The 18,667-nt window shown below is 44.1% G+C and overlaps 1 protein-coding gene across 1 annotated transcript in view; it reads left to right on the forward strand.

Moving 5' to 3' along the window:
- The window catches only part of LOC121847586 (fibroblast growth factor 11-like), a 177,170-nt gene that overhangs the window by 56,837 nt on the left and 101,666 nt on the right, over nucleotides 1-18,667 (forward strand). The window contains exon 2 of the mRNA XM_042329347.1: nucleotides 13,503-13,753. Coding sequence (XP_042185281.1) covers nucleotides 13,503-13,753 — 251 coding nt within the window. The remainder of the gene's footprint in view (nucleotides 1-13,502; nucleotides 13,754-18,667) is intronic.

The following is an 18,667-nucleotide window of genomic DNA, read 5'->3' on the forward strand; positions in this document are numbered from 1 at the left end:
AAAGATGAGGGAGGTCTGTAATTTTCATCATATTTACACTTCAACTGTGACAGACAAAATAAACGTTTTTCTTTCAGAAAATCACATTGTAGGATTTTTCATGAATTTATTTGCAAATTATGGTGGAAAATAAGTATTTGGTCAATAACAAAAGTTTATCTCAATACTTTGTTATATACCCTTTGTTGGCAATGACAGAGGTCAAACGTTTTCTGTAAGTCTTCACAAGGTTTTCACACACTGTTGCTGGTATTTTGGCCCATTCCTCCATGCAGATCTCCTCTAGAGCAGTGATGTTTTGGGGCTGTTGCTGGGCAACACGGACTTTCAACTCCCTCCAAAGATTTTCTATGGGGTTGAGATCTGGAGACTGGCTAGGCCACTCCAGGACCTTGAAATGCTTCTTACGAAGTCACTCCTTCATTGCCCGGGCGGTGTGTTTGGGATCATTGTCGTGCTGAAAGACCCAGCCACGTTTCATCTTCAATGCCCTTGCTGATGGAAGGAGGTTTTCACTCAAAATCTCACGATACATGGCCCCATTCATTCTTTCCTTTACACGGATCAGTCGTCCTGGTCCCTTTGCAGAAATACAGCCCTAAAGCATGATGTTTCCACCCCCATGCTTCACAGTAGGTATGGTATTCTTTGGATGCAACTCAGCATTCTTTGTCCTCCAAACACAACGAGTTGAGTTTTTACCAAAAAGTTATATTTTGGTTTCATCTGACCATATGACATTCTCCCAATCTTCTTCTGGATCATCCAAATGCTCTCTAGCAAACTTCATACGGGCCTGGCCATGTACTGGCTTAAGCAGGGGGACACGTCTGCCACTGCAGGATTTGAGTCCCTGGCAGCGTAGTGTGTTATTGATGGTAGGCTTAGTTACATTGGTCCCAGCTCTGCAGGTCATTCACTAGGTCCCCCCCCCCCGTGTGGTTCTGGGATTTTTGCTCACCGTTCTTGTGATCATTTTGACCCCCACGGGGTGAGATCTTGCATGGAGCCCCAGATCGAGGGAGATTATCAGTGGTCTTGTATGTCTTCCATTTCCTAATAATTGCTCCCACAGTAGATTTTTTCAAACCAAGCTGCTTACCTATTGCAGATTCAGTCTTCCCAGCCTGGTGCAGGTCTACAATTTTGTTTCTGGTGTCCTTTGACAGCTCTTTGGTCTTGGCCATAGTGGAGTTTGGAGTGTGACTGTTTGAGGTTGTGGACAGGTGTCTTTTATACTGATAACAAGTTCAAACAGGTGCCATTAATACAGGTAAGGAGTGGAGGACAGAGGAGCCTCTTAAAGAAGAAGTTACAGGTCTGTGAGAGCCAGAAATCTTGCATGTTTGTAGGTGACCAAATACTTATTTTCCACCATAATTTGCAAATAAATTCATAAAAAAATCCTACAATGTGATTTTCTGGATATTTTTTCTCATTTTGTCTGTCATAGTTGAAGTGTACCTATGATGAAAATTACAGGCCTCTCTCATCTTTTTAAGAGTGGAGAACTTGCACAATTGGTGGCTGACTAAATACTTTTTTGCCCCACTGTATATTCAGCTGAGAGGGAATCAGTAGATGGTCTGATTAAAGCAGGCAAGGACAGACTGAGCCTGACCTCTACCGAGAGGTAACCACACAGAGAGATGGAAGGAAGGAGAGAGAGAGTGGTGTTAGTTTGTTTTGGGGTTAGAGAGATAAAGAGAGGGGGTAGAGAAGAGAGAGCAAGGGATTGCAGTTGAAGAGAGGAACAGGAGGATGTAAAAAAGAAAGTAAGAAAACGGGGCCATGACAACATGAATGCGGGATCGTGGGAATCAAGTGTTTTGAACATGAAAACGGTGTGGTGGGAATCATGTGCTTTGAACCTGCAGTGTAGGAGTGGAATCACGTGTTTTGAACAAGAAAATGGGGTCGTGGGAATCACGTGTTTTGAACATGCAGTGTAGGAGTGGAATCACGTGTTTTGAACATGAAAACGGGGTCGTGGGAATCATATGTTTTGAACATGCAGTGTAGGAGTGGAATCACGTGTTTTCAACATTGAAACGAAATCACGTGTTTTGAACATACATTATAGGAGTGGAATCACGTGTTTTGAACATGCAGTGTAGGAGTGGAATCACGTGTTTTGAACATGCAGTGTAGTAGTGGAATCACGTGTTTTGAACATGCAGTATAGTAGTGGGATCACGTGTTTTGAACATGCAGTGTAGGAGTGGAATCACTTGTTTTGAACATGAAAACGGGGTCGTGGGAATCACATGTTTTGAACATGCAGTGTAGGAGTGGAATCACGTGTTTTCAACATGAAAACGGGGTCGTGGAAATCATGTGTTTTCAACATTGAAACAGAATCACGTGTTTTGAACATGCAGTGTAGGAGTGGAATCACGTGTTTTGAACATGCAGTGTAGGAGTGGAATTACGTGTTTTGAACATGCAGTGTAGGAGTGGAATTACGTGTTTTGAACATGCAGTGTAGGAGTGGAATCACGTGTTTTGAACATGCAGTGTAGGAGTGGAATCACGTGTTTTGAACATGCAGTGTAGGAGTGGAATCACGTGTTTTGAACATGCAGTGTAGGAGTGGAATCACCTGTTTTGAACATGCAGTGTAGGAGTGGAATCCTCTCCTGTAGTTACACCTAGTGTACAACACATTCATCCTTCCAAAGTTTTTTTACTCTATCTAAGAGTGAGTCTGGGTCAGTTTGGGTGAGATTGACTGTGTTGAGTCTGTTTGGTATGAGGTAGACATTGTTGGGTCAGTTTGGGTGAGATAGACTGTGTTGAGTCTTTTTGCCAGTGTGTTATTGTCTCTCTGAATGTGTGTGAGTCTGGGGGAAATATTGACTTTTTGTCAGGTGCTGTTTCGCTCAGGTATGCTAGATAACTCACCACCAGGGACCCGAACATCATCCTTTCCCCGTCGCTACCCCCCTCTCCCTTCAGCCTTAACTTCCTACTTCACTTTCAACATCACTGTTAATTTCAATGTCTCTATTTAAAGTTGCATTTTGAGGGAAGTATTTGGGGATGGGAAATGGGAGAGAGCACACATACACGCACAGGTACACACACACACACACACACACACACACACACACACACACCCTTTCACATCTGTGAGAGATACTGTAGGAGCCAGAGAGACTTGGGTACTGCCCCCATCCATTTAGCAGGAAGCTGCTGTGAGTTTGCTAATTTGTTTAAATCAAATGTTATTGGTCACACACACATGGTTAGCAGATGTTATTGGTCACACACACATGGTTAGCAGATGTTATTGGTCACACACACATGGTTAGCAGATGTTATTGGTCACACACACATGGTTAGCAGATGTTATTGGTCACACACACATGGTTAGCAGATGTTATTGGTCACACACACATGGTTAGCAGATGTTATTGGTCACACACACATGGTTAGCAGATGTTATTGGTCACACACACATGGTTAGCAGATGTTATTGGTCACACACACATGGTTAGCAGATGTTATTGCGAGTGTAGCGAAATGCTTGTGCTTTCTAGTTCCGACAGTGCAGTAATATCTAACAAGTGATCTAACAATTCCACAATAAATACCTAATACACACAAATTTAAGTAAAGTAATGGAATAAGAGTATGTACATATAAATATATGGATGAGCGATGACCGAGCGGCATAGGCAATATGTAATAGATGGTATAGAATACAGTATATACATATGAGATGAGTAATGAAAGATATGTAAACATTATTAAAGTGGCATTATTAAAGTGACTAGTGATCCATTTATTAAAATGGACAATGATTTAAAGTCTGTATGTTGGCAGCAGCCTCTCTGTGTTGGTGATGGCTGTTTAACAGTCTGATGGCCTTGAGATTGAAGTTCTTTTTCAGTCTCTCAGTCCCAGCTTTGATGAACCTTTACTGACCTCGCCTCCTGGATGGTAGCGGGTGAACAGGCAGTGGCTCGGGTAGTTGTTGTCCTTGATCTTTTTGGCCTTCCTGTGACATCGGGTGCAGTACTGTAGGTGTCCTGGAGGGCAGGTGGTTTGCCCCCGGTTATGCATTGTGCAGACCGCACCACCCTCTGGAGATCCCTGCGGTTATGTGTGGTGTAGTTGCCGTACCAGGCGGTGATGCAGCCCGACAGGATGCTCTCAATTGTGCATCTGTAAAGTTTTTGAGGGTTTTAGGTGCTGTTGCACCTTCTTCACCACACTGTCTGTGTGTGTGGAACATTTCAGTTGGTCTGTGATGTGTACACCGAGGAACTTAACTTTCCACACTACTGTCCTGTCCATGTGGATAAGGGGGTGCTCCCTCTGTTGTTTCCTGAAGTCCACGATCATCTCCTTTGTTTTGTTGACGTTGAGTGAGAGGTTGTTTTCCTCACACCAAACTCTGAGTGCCCTCACCTCCTCCCTGTAGGCCGCCTCATCGTTGTTGGTATTCAAGCCTACTACTGTTGTGTCATCTGCAAATGATTGAGTTGGAGGCGTGCATGGCCACGTAGTCATGGGTGAACAGGAAGTACAGGAGGGGTTGAGCATGCAGATGTTGTTTCTTACTTTCACCACCTGGGGGCGGCCCGTCTGGAAGTCCATGACCCAGTTGCACAGGGCGGGTTTCAGGGCCTCAAGCTTAATGATGAGCTTGGAGGGTACTATGGTGTTGAATGCTGAGCTGTAGTCAATGCACAGCAATCTTACATAGGTATTCCTCTTGTCCAGATGGGACAGGGCAGTGGGCAGTGTGATGTCGATTGCGTCGTCTGTGGACCTATTGGGGCGGTAAACAAATTGGAGTCTGTCTAGGGTGACAGGGAGGGTGGAGGTGATATGATCCTTGACTAGTCTCTCAAAGCACTTCATGATGACGGAAGTGAGCGCTACAGGGTGATAGTCATTTAGTTTAGTTACCTTTGTCTTCTTGGGTACAGGAACAATGGTTACCATCTTGAAACATGTGGGGACAGCAGACTGGGATAGGGAGAGATTGAATATGCGGAATGGAGAGTTACGTGGCCCACGGCTTCGGAAACACCTACCTCAGAGAGAGAGAGAGAGAGAGAGAGAGAGAGAGAGAGAGAGAGAGAGAGAGAGGGGGAGAGTTGTAGTGTGCAAAGCTTGCATGCTTGTGTCGCATGCAGTGGTCTTCAGAGTGAGTCGTGAGTGAAGCATGTATGGGGACAGTACAGTGAGACGTAGGGCTGGTGGACAGGACACCCTCTGAGAGTGACGGTGACCCTCCTGTTAAACTCTGTTGTTGTATTATGTGGATTGTATTGTGGTAGGAGGAGGCTGGCGCCTCAGCAACATACGGGCTGTATTTATTGTTGGATTTCATGATAATGGATGCCATTTTAGTTGTTTTTTTAAATTCGTACCTGTTTCTTTCTTTTCCTATCCTCTCCCCCCTGTCCCTGTCTCTCTCTCAAACAAAAGCTTTTACTCTATTAAAATAGTCCAACTCCTCTCTCCTTATCTAACTGCTAAAGGGCTTTGACTTCAACAGTAATTACTAAAACACTGCATCCCGCCCGCACACAATTAAAATACTACATAGGAAGGATTACGGAGTTCACCATTTCTCCAATTAAACACAGAAAGAGAGAGAGGGTGAATAGAGAGAGAGAGAGAGAAGAGGGAAAGAGAATAATAAGAAGGGGAGAACAGAGAAGTCGATCACCTTATTGAAAATCCCCCCTCCTCCATCCACAACCCCCTCTCCTCTCCTCTAAAACCCCATTTTTATGTACACACACAACTCTAGGGACCGGAGGGTGGAAGCAATTACTATTGTTTCCCCTCTTATTGCATGATGGTAATGATTAGAGTGATGATGATCATTATTGCGATACAGTACATGTTCTGGGGGGATGCACTAGCTCTGGCAACCCTCCATGCACTGCTCTGCTCGAGGAGGTTGCCAGATGCTTGCAAAACCCCCCATTTAACAGTAACTGGCTACCAGCTGCCAGTCTAAAAAGGCTGAAGCATTACAGCATCAGAACCATGGGGGTTGCCAGATGCTTTTCTCCGGGAAAGAGTCCTACTAAATAAACTTTAAGAGATGACACATGCCTGTGTGAGTGGATAGTTGTGTGATACAGTATCCAACCTGGCAACCCCAGGTTTTGCTGCAGAGAAACTAAAGACATGACAATAATGAGTGAGCCACTAACACAGAGAGAGAATGAGAGGGAGGGAGAGGGAGAGAATAAAAGGGGGGTGAAAGGATGGAGAAGGAAGCACCTACTGCAACCGTAAACCATGGGGTTAGCCTTGCTGGTTGGGGATGAGAGAGAGAAAGAGACCACACCACTGCTCCCCCTGTCTCCCTTTGTGGTATACTCACTACAGACCACACTGGAATAGGATAACAGTAGTTTGGTTCAGCGGTCAGGATCCAAAACCACACAACCACCATTACCAAAGCAGCAACTGAACAATATGCAATCATCATGCGAACAATAACAGTTGATTTGGCCCTGGATGAACATTCTGTCTGTCTGTGGTTGTTTTTGTCAGGGTGCCGCTGCCCCTGTTGATTTGGCCCTGGATGAACATTCTGTCTGTCTGTGGTTGTTTTTGTCAGGGTGCCGCTGCCCCTGTTGATTTGGCCCTGGATGAACATTCTGTCTGTCTGTCTGTGGTTGTTTTTGTCAGGGTGCCGCTGCCCCTGTTGATTTGGCCCTGGATGAACATTCTGTCTGTCTGTCTGTGGTTGTTTTTGTCAGGGTGCCGCTGCCCCTGTTGATTTGGCCCTGGATGAACATTCTGTCTGTCTGTCTGTGGTTGTTTTTGTCAGGGTGCCGCTGCCCCTGTTGATTTGGCCCTGGATGAACATTCTGTCTGTCTGTCTGTGGTTGTTTTTGTCAGGGTGCCGCTGCCCCTGTTGATTTGGCCCTGGATGAACATTCTGTCTGTCTGTCTGTGGTTGTTTTTGTCAGGGTGCCGCTGCCCCTGTTGATTTGTGCAGTTTGAGATGATTATGCTGAAGGTGAGAACACTCGTTGTACAAATGAATGGAGGAAATAATTAAGACTAACATTTCCATTTTTCACTGCTTGTTGTTTGAGCTGATTGCAGGGCTGTCGACAAGATGAGGGAATGATTGGTGTGTGTTTCTGTGTGTGTGTGTGTGTGCATGCACTGCCTGTGCGTGTGTGTGTGTGTGTGTTCGAGCATGTGTTTGTGTGTGTGCATGCGCTGACTCTGCATGTGTGTGTGTGTGCGAGCGTGTGTTTGTGTGTGTGCACTGACTGTTCTTGAGTGTGTAGTGTTGGGGTGTGAACTAATTGAGGAAAGAATCCGAGATAGAGAGAGAGTCCCAGCAAATCAGATGAATTAAAGAGTATTGATGCATGAGATTAGATTGGGAGACTATGGTATAAAGGATATGATTACACAGTACGGAAATTGAGAGAGCGAGAGAGAGAGAAGGAGAGAGAGGGAGAGAGAGAGAGGGAAGAAGAAGAAGAAAAAGAGAGAGGGAGAGAGAGGGAAGGAGAAAGAGGGAGAGAGAGGGAAGGAGAAAGAGAGAGAGGGAAGAAGAAGAAAAAGAGAGAGGGAGAGAGAGGGAAGGAGAAGGAGAAAGAGAGAGAAAGAGAGCGAGAGAGAAGGGGAAGGAGAAGGACACAGAAAAGGAGAGAGCGAGGGAAGGAGAAAAGAGAGAGAGTGAGAACACACCCATGTCCCACAACTGCACTGCTGCTCCATCATTGAGAGAGATAAATTAACCTAGCTGGAGAGAGACATGGTGGAGCTCAGAGAGCTAGTCCACACACTCCAGACACACAAAACAGACCAGCACAACATCACCCCACACTGCATTACCCAGAGGGCTGAAGGTGGAGATAGATGGCTGTCTGAGAGAGCTGGCTGCACTCTGGTCTGAGGTGAGAGAACTTATGGCACAGAACACACAGGCCATCTAACAGCACTGAAGAAGGAGAGAGAGGAACACATGGCACAGCTAACAGCACTACAGGAGGAGAGAGAGGAACACATGGCACAGCTAACAGCACTACAGGAGGACGAGAGAGAAACACATGGCACAGCTAACAGCACTGAAGGACAAGAGAGGGAAACACATGACACAGCTAACAGCACTGAAGGAGGAGTGAGAGGAACACATGACACAGCTAACAGCACGACAGGAGGAGAGAGAGGAACACATGGCACAGCTAACAGCACTACAGGAGGAGAGAGAGAAACACATGGCACAGCTAACAGCACTGAAGGACAAGAGAGAAACACATGGCACAGCCAACAGCACTACAGGAGGAGAGAGAGGAACACATGGCACAGCTAACAGCACTACAGGAGGAGAGAGAGAAACACATGGCACAGCTAACAGCACTGAAGGACAAGAGAGAAACACATGACACAGCTAACAGCACTGAAGGACAAGAGAGAAACACATGGCACAGCTAACAGCACTGAAGGACAAGAGAGAAACACATGGCACAGCCAACAGCACTACAGGAGGAGAGAGAGAAACACATGGCACAGCTAACAGCACTGAAGGACAAGAGAGAAACACATGGCACAGCTAACAGCACTACTGAAGGACAAGAGAGAAACACATGGCACAGCTAACAGCACTACAGGAGGAGAGAGAGAAACACATGGCACAGCTAACAGCACTGAAAGAGGAGAGAGGGAAACACATGGCACAGCTAACAGCACTACAGGAGGAGAGAGAGAAACACATGGCACAGCCAACAGCACTACAGGAGGAGAGAGAGGAACACATGGCACAGCTAACAGCACTGAAGGAGGAGAGAGAGGAACACATGGCACAGCTAACAGCACTGAAGGACAAGAGAGAAACACATGACACAGCTAACAACACTGAAAGAAGAGTGAGAGGAACACATAGCACAGCTAACAGCACTGAAGGAAGAGAGAGAAACACATGGCACAGCTAACAGCACTGCAGGAGGAGAGAGAGAAACACATGGCACAGCTAACAGCACTGAAGGAGGAGAGAGAGAAACACATGGCACAGCTAACAGCACTGAAGGAGGAGAGAGAGGAACACATGGCACAGCTAACAGCACTGAAGGACAAGAGAGAAACACATGGCACAGCTAACAGCACTGAAGGAGGAGAGAGAAACACATGGCACAGCTAACAGCACTGAAGGAGGAGAGAGAAACACATGGCACAGCTAACAGCACTGAAGGACAAGAGAGAAACACATGACACAGCTAACAGCACTGAAGGACAAGAGAGAAACACATGGCACAGCTAACAGCACTGAAGGACAAGAGAGAAACACATGGCACAGCTAACAGCACTGCAGGAGGAGAGAGAGGAACACATGGCACAGCTAACAGCACTGCAGGAGGAGAGAGAGGAACACATGGCACAGCTAACAGCACTGAAGGACAAGAGAGAAACACATGGCACAGCTAACAGCACTGAAGGACAAGAGAGAAACACATGGCACAGCTAACAGCACTGAAGGACAAGAGAGAAACACATGGCACAGCTAACAGCACTGCAGGAGGAGAGAGAGGAACACATGGCACAGCTAACAGCACTGCAGGAGGAGAGAGAGGAACACATGGCACAGCTAACAGCACTGAAGGACAAGAGAGAAACACATGGCACAGCTAACAGCACTGAAGGACAAGAGAGAAACACATGACACAGCTAACAGCACTGAAGGACAAGAGAGAAACACATGGCACAGCTAACAGCACTGAAGGACAAGAGGGAAACACATGGCACAGCTAACAGCACTGAAGGACAAGAGAGAAACACATGACACAGCTAACAGCACTGAAGGACAAGAGAGAAACACATGGCACAGCTAACAGCACTGAAGGAGGAGAGAGAAACACATGGCACAGCTAACAGCACTGAAGGACAAGAGAGAAACACATGGCACAGCTAACAGCACTGAAGGAGGAGAGAGAAACACATGGCACAGCTAACAGCACTGAAGGAGGAGAGAGAAACACATGACACAGCTAACAGCACTGAAGGACAAGAGAGAGAAACACATGGCACAGCTAACAGCACTGCAGGAGGAGAGAGAGGAACACATGGCACAGCTAACAGCACTGAAGGAGGAGAGAGAGGAACACATGGCACAGCTAACAGCACTGCAGGAGGAGAGAGAGAAACACATGGCACAGCTAACAGCACTGAAGGAGGCACAGAGAGAGAAACACATGGCACAGCTAACAGCACTGAAGGAAGAGAGAGAAACACATGGCACAGCTAACAGCACTGCAGGAGGAGAGAGAGAAACACATGGCACAGCTAACAGCACTGAAGGAGGAGAGAGAGGAACACATGGCACAGCTAACAGCACTGAAGGAGGAGAGAGAGGAACACATGGCACAGCTAACAGCACTGCAGGAGGAGAGAGAGGAACACATGGCACAGCTAACAGCACTGAAGGAGGAGAGAGAGGAACACATGGCACAGCTAACAGCACTGCAGGAGGAGAGAGAGAAACACATGGCACAGCTAACAGCACTGAAGGAGGAGAGAGAAACACATGGCACAGCTAACAGCACTGAAGGAAGAGAGAGAAACACATGGCACAGCTAACAGCACTGCAGGAGGAGAGAGAGAAACACATGGCACAGCTAACAGCACTGAAGGAGGAGAGAGAGGAACACATGGCACAGCTAACAGCACTGAAGGAGGAGAGAGAGGAACACATGACACAGCTAACAGCACTGAAGGAGGAGAGAGAGGAACACATGGCACAGCTAACAGCACTGAAGGAGGAGAGAGAGGAACACATGACACAGCTAACAGCACTGAAGGAGGAGAGAGAGGAACACATGGCACAGCTAACAGCACTGAAGGAGGAGAGAGAAACACATGGCACAGCTAACAGCACTGCAGGAGGAGAGAGAGGAACACATGGCACAGCTAACAGCACTGAAGGAGGAGAGAGAGAAACACATGGCACAGCTAACAGCACTACAGGAGGAGAGAGAGAAACACATGGCACAGCTAACAGCACTGCAGGAGGAGAGAGAGGAACACATGGCACAGCTAACAGCACTGAAGGAGGAGAGAGAGGAACACATGGCACAGCTAACAGCACTACAGGAGGAGAGAGAGAAACACATGGCACAGCTAACAGCACTGAAGGAGGAGGTGAGAAAGCTGAGGTGCGACAATCAACCACTCATGAGAGAGCTAGCCATCCCCACAGAGAAGTCAAAAGAACAGCCCACTTCAGACCTCTACCTCAGCCTTGGACCCCTCTGCTACTTGGAACCCTACTAATTCCACGACTGGTCTATTCGACGTCACCGCACGAGGAGGCAAAACAGACTTTTCCCCCATCGCGATGTCCCTCCTAGGCTGTTATGCTAGCTTGGTAGCACCGGCCTGCTAACTGTCTGAATCGCCGTGTCCCCACTCAGCCCAAACACTCACTGGACCCATACGATCACTTGGCTACGCATGTCTCTCCCTAATATCAATATGCCTTGTCCATTTACTGTCCTGGTTAGTGATTACGGTCTTATTTCACTGTAGAGCCTATAGCCCTGCTCAATATACCTTAACCAACCATGTTGTTCCACCTCCTACATATGCGATGACATCACCTGGTTTAAATGTCTCTAGAGACGAAATCTCTCTCTTCATTACTCAATGCCTAGGTTTACCTCCAATGTACTCTCTTCCTACCATACCTCTGTCTGTAGATTATGCCTTGAATCTATGCTATCGTGCCCAGAAACCTGCTCCCTTTAGTCTCTGTTCCGAACGTGCTAGACGGCTGGTTCTTATAGCCTTTAGCCGTACCCTTATCCTACTTCTCCTCTGTTCCTCTGGTGATGTAGAGGTCAATCCAGGACCTGCAGTGCCTACCTCCACTCCTACTCCCCAGGTGCTCTCATTTGTTGACTTCTGTAACCGTAAAAGCCTTGGTTTCATGCATGTTAACATTAGAAGCCTACTCCCTAAGTTTGCTTTATTCACTGCTTTAGCACATTCTGCCAACACGGATGTCTTAGCCGTGTCTGAATCCTGGCTTAGGAAAACCACCAAAAACCCTGAAATTTCCATCCCTATCTATAACATTTCCCACCTGCCCACCGTCCAGCATCACTACTCTGGGTGGTTCTGACTTAGTATATGTGGACAACTACAAATACTGTGGTGTCTGGTTAGACTGTAAACTCTCCTTCCAGACTCACGTTAAACATCTCCAATCCAAAATGAAATCAAGAATCGGCTTCCTATTTTGCAACAAAGCACCCTTCACTCATGTTGCCAAACATACCCTCGTAAAACTGACCATCCTACCGATCCTTGACTTCGGCGATGTCATTTACAAAATACACTCTACTCAACAAATTGGATGCAGTCTATCACAGTGCCATCCGTTTAGTCACCAAAGCCCCATATACTATCCACCACTGCGACCTGTAAGTTCTCGTTGGCTGGTTCTTGCTTCATACTCGTCGCCAAACCCACTGGCTCCAGGTCATCTACAAGTCTCTGCTAGGTAAAGCCCTGCCTTATCTCAGCTCACTGGTCACCATAGCAACACCCACCCGTAGCATGCGCTCCAGCAGGTATATCTCGCTGGTCACCCCCAAAGCCAATTCTTCCTTTGGCCACCTCTCCTTCCAGTTCTCTGCTGAATTGCAAAAATCTTACCTCTCTCACCAGCTTTAAGCACCAGCTGTCAGAGCAGCTCACAGATTACTGTACCTGTACAAAGCTCATCTGTAAATAGCCCATCCAATCTACCTCATCCCCATACTGTATTTATTTATTTATTTATCATGCTCCTTTGCACCCCAGTATCTCAACTTGCACATTAATCTTCTGCACATCCTACCATTCCAGTGTTTAATTGCTATACTGTAATTACTTTGCCACCATGGCCTATTTATTGCCTAACCTCACTTATGTTACCTCATTTGTTTAGATTTTCCTACTGTATTATTGATTGTATGTTTGTTTACTCCATGTGTAACTCTGTATTGTTGTATGTGTCGAACTGCTTTGCTTTATCTTGGTCAGGTCGCAGTTGTAAATGAGAACTTGTTCTCAACTAGCCTACCTGGTTAAATAAAGGTGGAATAAAAAATAAACATGGCAGGATTCACCAACCCAGCAGTACCCCCCTCCTGGCACCCCTCCCCTGTCAGACCCCCGGATAGCTCTCCTGACAACACCCCCAGACCAACTGAGGACACACAAAAGCCAGAGATTGTGCTCCTCATTGACTCAAATGGGAAATACACTGATGAGAGAGAGAACTTTTACAAAAACACCAAGTCACTAAACTCTGGTGTCCGAACACCCGGCGTGCCCTGAAGCTGCTGTCAACCTGAGAGCCCAGCAGGAAAGTGTGGCCACCTCACGCACACAAGGGAGAGATTGAAAAATCCTCTTCCACTATCCCCAATACACAAGTGGCTATCTCCACCCTGCTACTGTGACTGTGCCTCAAAACCTAATGTCTACCTGGCCCACCACTCCATCCTGGACTTGAACAGCCTTTACGACCAGGTCTACCTCGACAAGGCAGCAGTCCCTACCTTTGCCAGGGCTGAAGCACATCACCCTCAACTGCAACCTCGGCACCTCACACAGAAGCAACAGAGAAACGGACACCCCGCCCAGAATGGTAAGACACCCCCCCACCCCTCCAAGAAGACTCACTTCCAGACCACCAGCCACATCCCCACCCCAACCAGTCGACCACACCCCAAACAAACCCTAGCCACACCCTATATAGCCCCCCCAGGTCAGACTTATGCCCCTTCTGTCCCCCCAGGCCCCTTGCCCCTGCAGCAAGGACCTCAACATGACAGCTGCACATATGCCCAGGCTGTGAGCAGAGCAACAGGCCCAACCACCACTAATGCACCTCCACAAGCGCCATCCTGCAACCTAAGTGTAATGTATCAGATGCTCGACATGCTCTGCTCACACCTACTGTAATGGTATGAGCCTAAACACTATGGAACACAAAGCTTTTACTATTTCATCTAGAAATATACAGTACAAGGTCTGAGGTCTTCTGCCTTTGGCCTAAAGAGCAGGAACGCAGACTTCATCAAAGAAATTGGAAATACAGACACGGTCATCCTACAAGATACATGGTATAGAGGAGACGGACCCACTAGTTGCCTTTTTAAGTAACAGAGAGCTGATAGTCCCATCCACCTAACTACCAGGTGTGAAACAGGGAAGGGACTCATTTGGTAGTAAGGGACTCATTTGGTAATGCTGATTTGGTAATAAGGAAATTATCTCAAAAGATAAATATGGCCTTGTGCGCTACCTATATCCCCCCCAATATAATCCCCATATTTTAACGATGACAGCATCTCCATCCTAGAGAGGAAGATCAACCATTCCCAGGCTCAGGGACATGTACTGTGCTGACCAAAATGCCAGAACTGGATACGCTTAGCACACAGGGAGACAAAAGCCTACATGTAGGTGACAGCATTCCCTTACAAATATGCCCCCCTAGATACAACTATGACAAAACAACCATCAAAAACAGGTCACAACTCCTGCAGCACTGTCACCCGCTGGTTCTGTACATAGTCAATTGAAGGCTCCGAGGGGACTCTTACAGTAGATACACCTACAGCTCATCGCTTGGCAGTAGTACTGTAGCTTACTTTATCACTGACCTCAACCCGCAGTCAGAGTCAGCTCACTGACACCCCTATCAGATCACAGCAAAATCACAGTCGACTTGAACAGAGCAATGAGTCATCAAAGCCAAATTAACTGCATAATATTAAGAAATGCTATAAATGGAAGCAAAGCAGTGTAGAAATCCACCCAAAACAATTAGGCAACAACAAATTCAATCCCTTCTAGACAACTTCTTGGGAAAAAAACCTTTCACTGTAATAGTGAAAGTGTGAACTTCGTAGTAGGAAACCTAAACGGTATATTTGACCTCTCAGCTTTCCAATCAAATAAAAATTGTTCAACCAGACAACATAATAAAATGAACAACAGTGACAAATGGTTTGATGAAGACTGCAAAAACCTAAGAAAGATATTGAGAAACCTATCCAACCAAAAACATAGAGACCCAGAAAACCTGAGCCTACGCCTGAGCCTCACTATGGTGAATCACTAAAACAATAAAGAAATACACTACGGAAAAAGAAGGAACAGCACATCAGAAATCCTCTCAATGAAATTGAAATTGAGAATTGAAATTGAGAATCCATAGAATCTAACCACTTCTGTGGAAATTGGAACACACTAAACAAACAACAACACAAAGAGTTATCAATCCAAAACAGACATGAATCAGCCACTTCTCCAATATTTTTGTCTCTATAACAAAGAACAGAGAACAAACAGCAAAAACATATACATGATTAAATACAAATCTTAGCATCAGCTATTAAAGACTACCAGAACACACTGGTTTCTCCAATTACATTGAATGAACTACAGGACAAAATACAAACCCTCCAACCCAAAAAGGCCTGTGGTGTTCCAAAAGGATATACTTAAACTTTTTAACATCATCCTCAGCTTTGGCATCTTCCCCAATATTTGGAACCAAGGACTGATCACCCCAATTCACAAAAGTGGAGACAAACCACGTATTCGCCCTGCACACCCTAATTGACAAACAAACAAACCAAAGCAAAGGCCAAGTCTTCTCATGCCTTCTTCATTTCGAAAAAGCTTTTGACTCAATTTTGCATGAGGGCCTGCTATACAAATTAAATTTATTATTATTATTTTTTCTTTAAGGGGTGGATCAGCTTCATATTGCGGAAAGATTGTTGCTTTCATCAATGTAATTGTCTGCATCATTTCCAATCCCCCATATATTTTTGGGGTAAATATACATGTCCATATACATACACGTATGCATACATATATACATATATTCATACACATACCTATATAGATATACATACTTTTTAAAGAATATACCTTTATTATTCCCCGCAAACCCTACCACCCTTCCTCCAATTGGAGTAAACTAATAAACACTTAGGCTTCTACCTTCAGTTGACATATCTTATACGTATTTTACAGACACAATCTATTTTACAATAGTAATATTTTGTTTGTTTTTAGTCCTTCCTCTAGTTCTGATGTCCATCCTGTTTGATTTCTATTTGTAACTGTGCTATTTCACAACATTTCTGAACCTATATACATTTTACAGATCCTGTATGTTTTACATTGGTTATCTTGTTATTATTCCCACCCTTCAGCTCCATTCAACCCCTCCCATCTATCTCTCAACATCATCCATTTCGGATTTCTATTTGCCATATATGTGTCAACTGTGCTGTGATGCTTTACAAAAGTACTGAACCTTTCTATTCTCATAGCTTCTACAGATTGTAAATTAAAAATAAACATTTTTGCTAAAATAATTATTGTATTATTGATTGACTATGGCTTTTCAAATCACCCAATATTGCTATCTGCAGCATTAGTTCTAGGCAAATGTTGCAATTCTTCAGCCATTCCTGGACCTGTGACCAAAAACAAGCTACATATGGACAAAACCAAAATAAATGATCTAATGACTCTGCCTCCTCACAGCAGAATCTGCAGAGCTGGGAAGATTGTATCCGCCATATATATAACATTCTATTGGTTGCAAGAATTTTGCATAGTAATTCAAATTGAAAAATTTGAAGTTTTGAATCTGGCGTTGTTTTGCGTATCAATTCATAAACCATGTGCCATGGAATGGATACATCGAAAATCTCTTCCCAACTATTTTGCAATTTATATGGCACAGCTGTCAGTTTTTCGGTTCTTAAATTAAATCGGTATATGTTTTTATTTATCACACTTTTCTTTAGCCATTTATGTTCTTTAATACAGGGCCGACATACAAGTCCCTTACTTTTCTCCTCTTCTACTTGCTTCTTCCATTTTTGTGGTAATGCTACAATTAATTGGTTGTAAATTTGGGTAGAGCAGACATTTACATATGTCTGTGTTAGCTGCATGTGTGACATAACTCCACAGGTCCTATTTATGATATCATTCAGTAAAATTATACCATTTTTAAACATTTCTTCGCAAAATTCATTTTTTTTATCCATTAGTATATTTGAGTTTAACCACAATATTTGTATTATTTGTTCTGTCTTTTCAGGTGGATTAAACTGAAATTGCAACCAACTTTCTAAGGCTTGTTTAAAAAATAACGATATTTTGGAGATTATTTGCTTTTCAAACAACCGAAAGTGAGCAGGTGTAATCTGAATAAAGGGAAAAAGGCCATTCTTGAACATAGGATGAGACATTCCTACCAATTTACGAGAGAACCAGTTTGGATTTAAGTATAACTTTTCTATGACAGATGCCTTTAGTTAGAGGTCTAATGCTTTAATATTTCATAATTTTGCCCCCAAATTCATATTCGTTATATAAATAGGCCCTTTTAATTTTGTCTGGCTTGCCGTTCCAAATAAAATTGAATATTTTTTTGTTCATATAATTTAAAAAGCAGGTCACTAGGTGTAGGCAAAATCCAGAGAGGATAGCAAAAGTATCTAGATTCTCTATGAGGCTGTGGAGGGATTCTAATTGTGGTTTTAAAAGAAAACATGAATCATCAGCGTACAATGACACCTTAGTTTTTAAGCCCCGGATTTCTAATCCCTTAATATTATTGTTTGATCTAATTTTAACAGCTAACATTTCGATGGCAATAATAAATAGATATGCCGATAGTGGACAACCTTGTTTTACTCCTCTAGATAGTTTAAAATATTTTGAGATGTAGACATAATTTACTATTTTACACTTAGGGTTACTATACATAACTTTAACCAATTTTATAAGAGATTCCCCAAATTTGAAATATTCTAGGCATTTATATATACACTCCAGTCAAACTTTATCAAAAGCCTTTTCAAAATCAGATATGAAAACCAGGCCTTGTGTCCCCGATATTTCATAGTATTCTATTGTTTCCAGTACTTGTCTCATATTATCTCCAATGTATCATCCATGTAAAAAACCTGTCTGATTAGGATGAATAATATCTGACAATACCTTTTTGAATTATATGCGCCAAGCATTTTTCTAAGACTTTTGCATCACAACACTGAATTGTGAGAGGTCTCCAATTTTTTTAAAGGACTGGATCTTTATATATACCACTTGGGTCCTGTTTCAGTAATAATGATATCAGACCTTCTTGTTGTGTGTCCGATAGTCTACCATTTATATAGGAGTGGTTAAAACATGCTAATAAAGGTCCTCTGAGTATATCAAAAAATAAATTGTGTTCTTCCACTGGTATGCCATCCAGGCCTGGAGTTTTCCCAGCCTTAAAGGCCCCAATTGCATCAAGAAGTTCCTCCTCTGTAATTTGGCCTTCACATGAGTCTTTATGTACAGATGTTAATTTTACATTATTATTAGGAAAGAAATCCATACAATTAGTTTCAGTTAGTGGAGATGGAGGAGACTGAAACGAAAACATGTTCTTAAAGTACTTTACTTCCTATTTCAAAATATCTATCTGAGAATCATGCGTGACTCCATCATTTGTAACAAGTTTCAATACATTTCTTTTGTAGCATTTCTATTTTGAAGATTGAAAAAGAATTTGGTGCATTTTTCCCCATATTCCATCCAGTTCGCTTTATTTTTATAATATATTACACTGGATCTTTCTTGAATAAGTTCC

This window comes from Oncorhynchus tshawytscha, linkage group LG10 (genome assembly GCF_018296145.1).
Source record: "Oncorhynchus tshawytscha isolate Ot180627B linkage group LG10, Otsh_v2.0, whole genome shotgun sequence".
Lineage (NCBI taxonomy): Eukaryota > Metazoa > Chordata > Actinopteri > Salmoniformes > Salmonidae > Oncorhynchus > Oncorhynchus tshawytscha.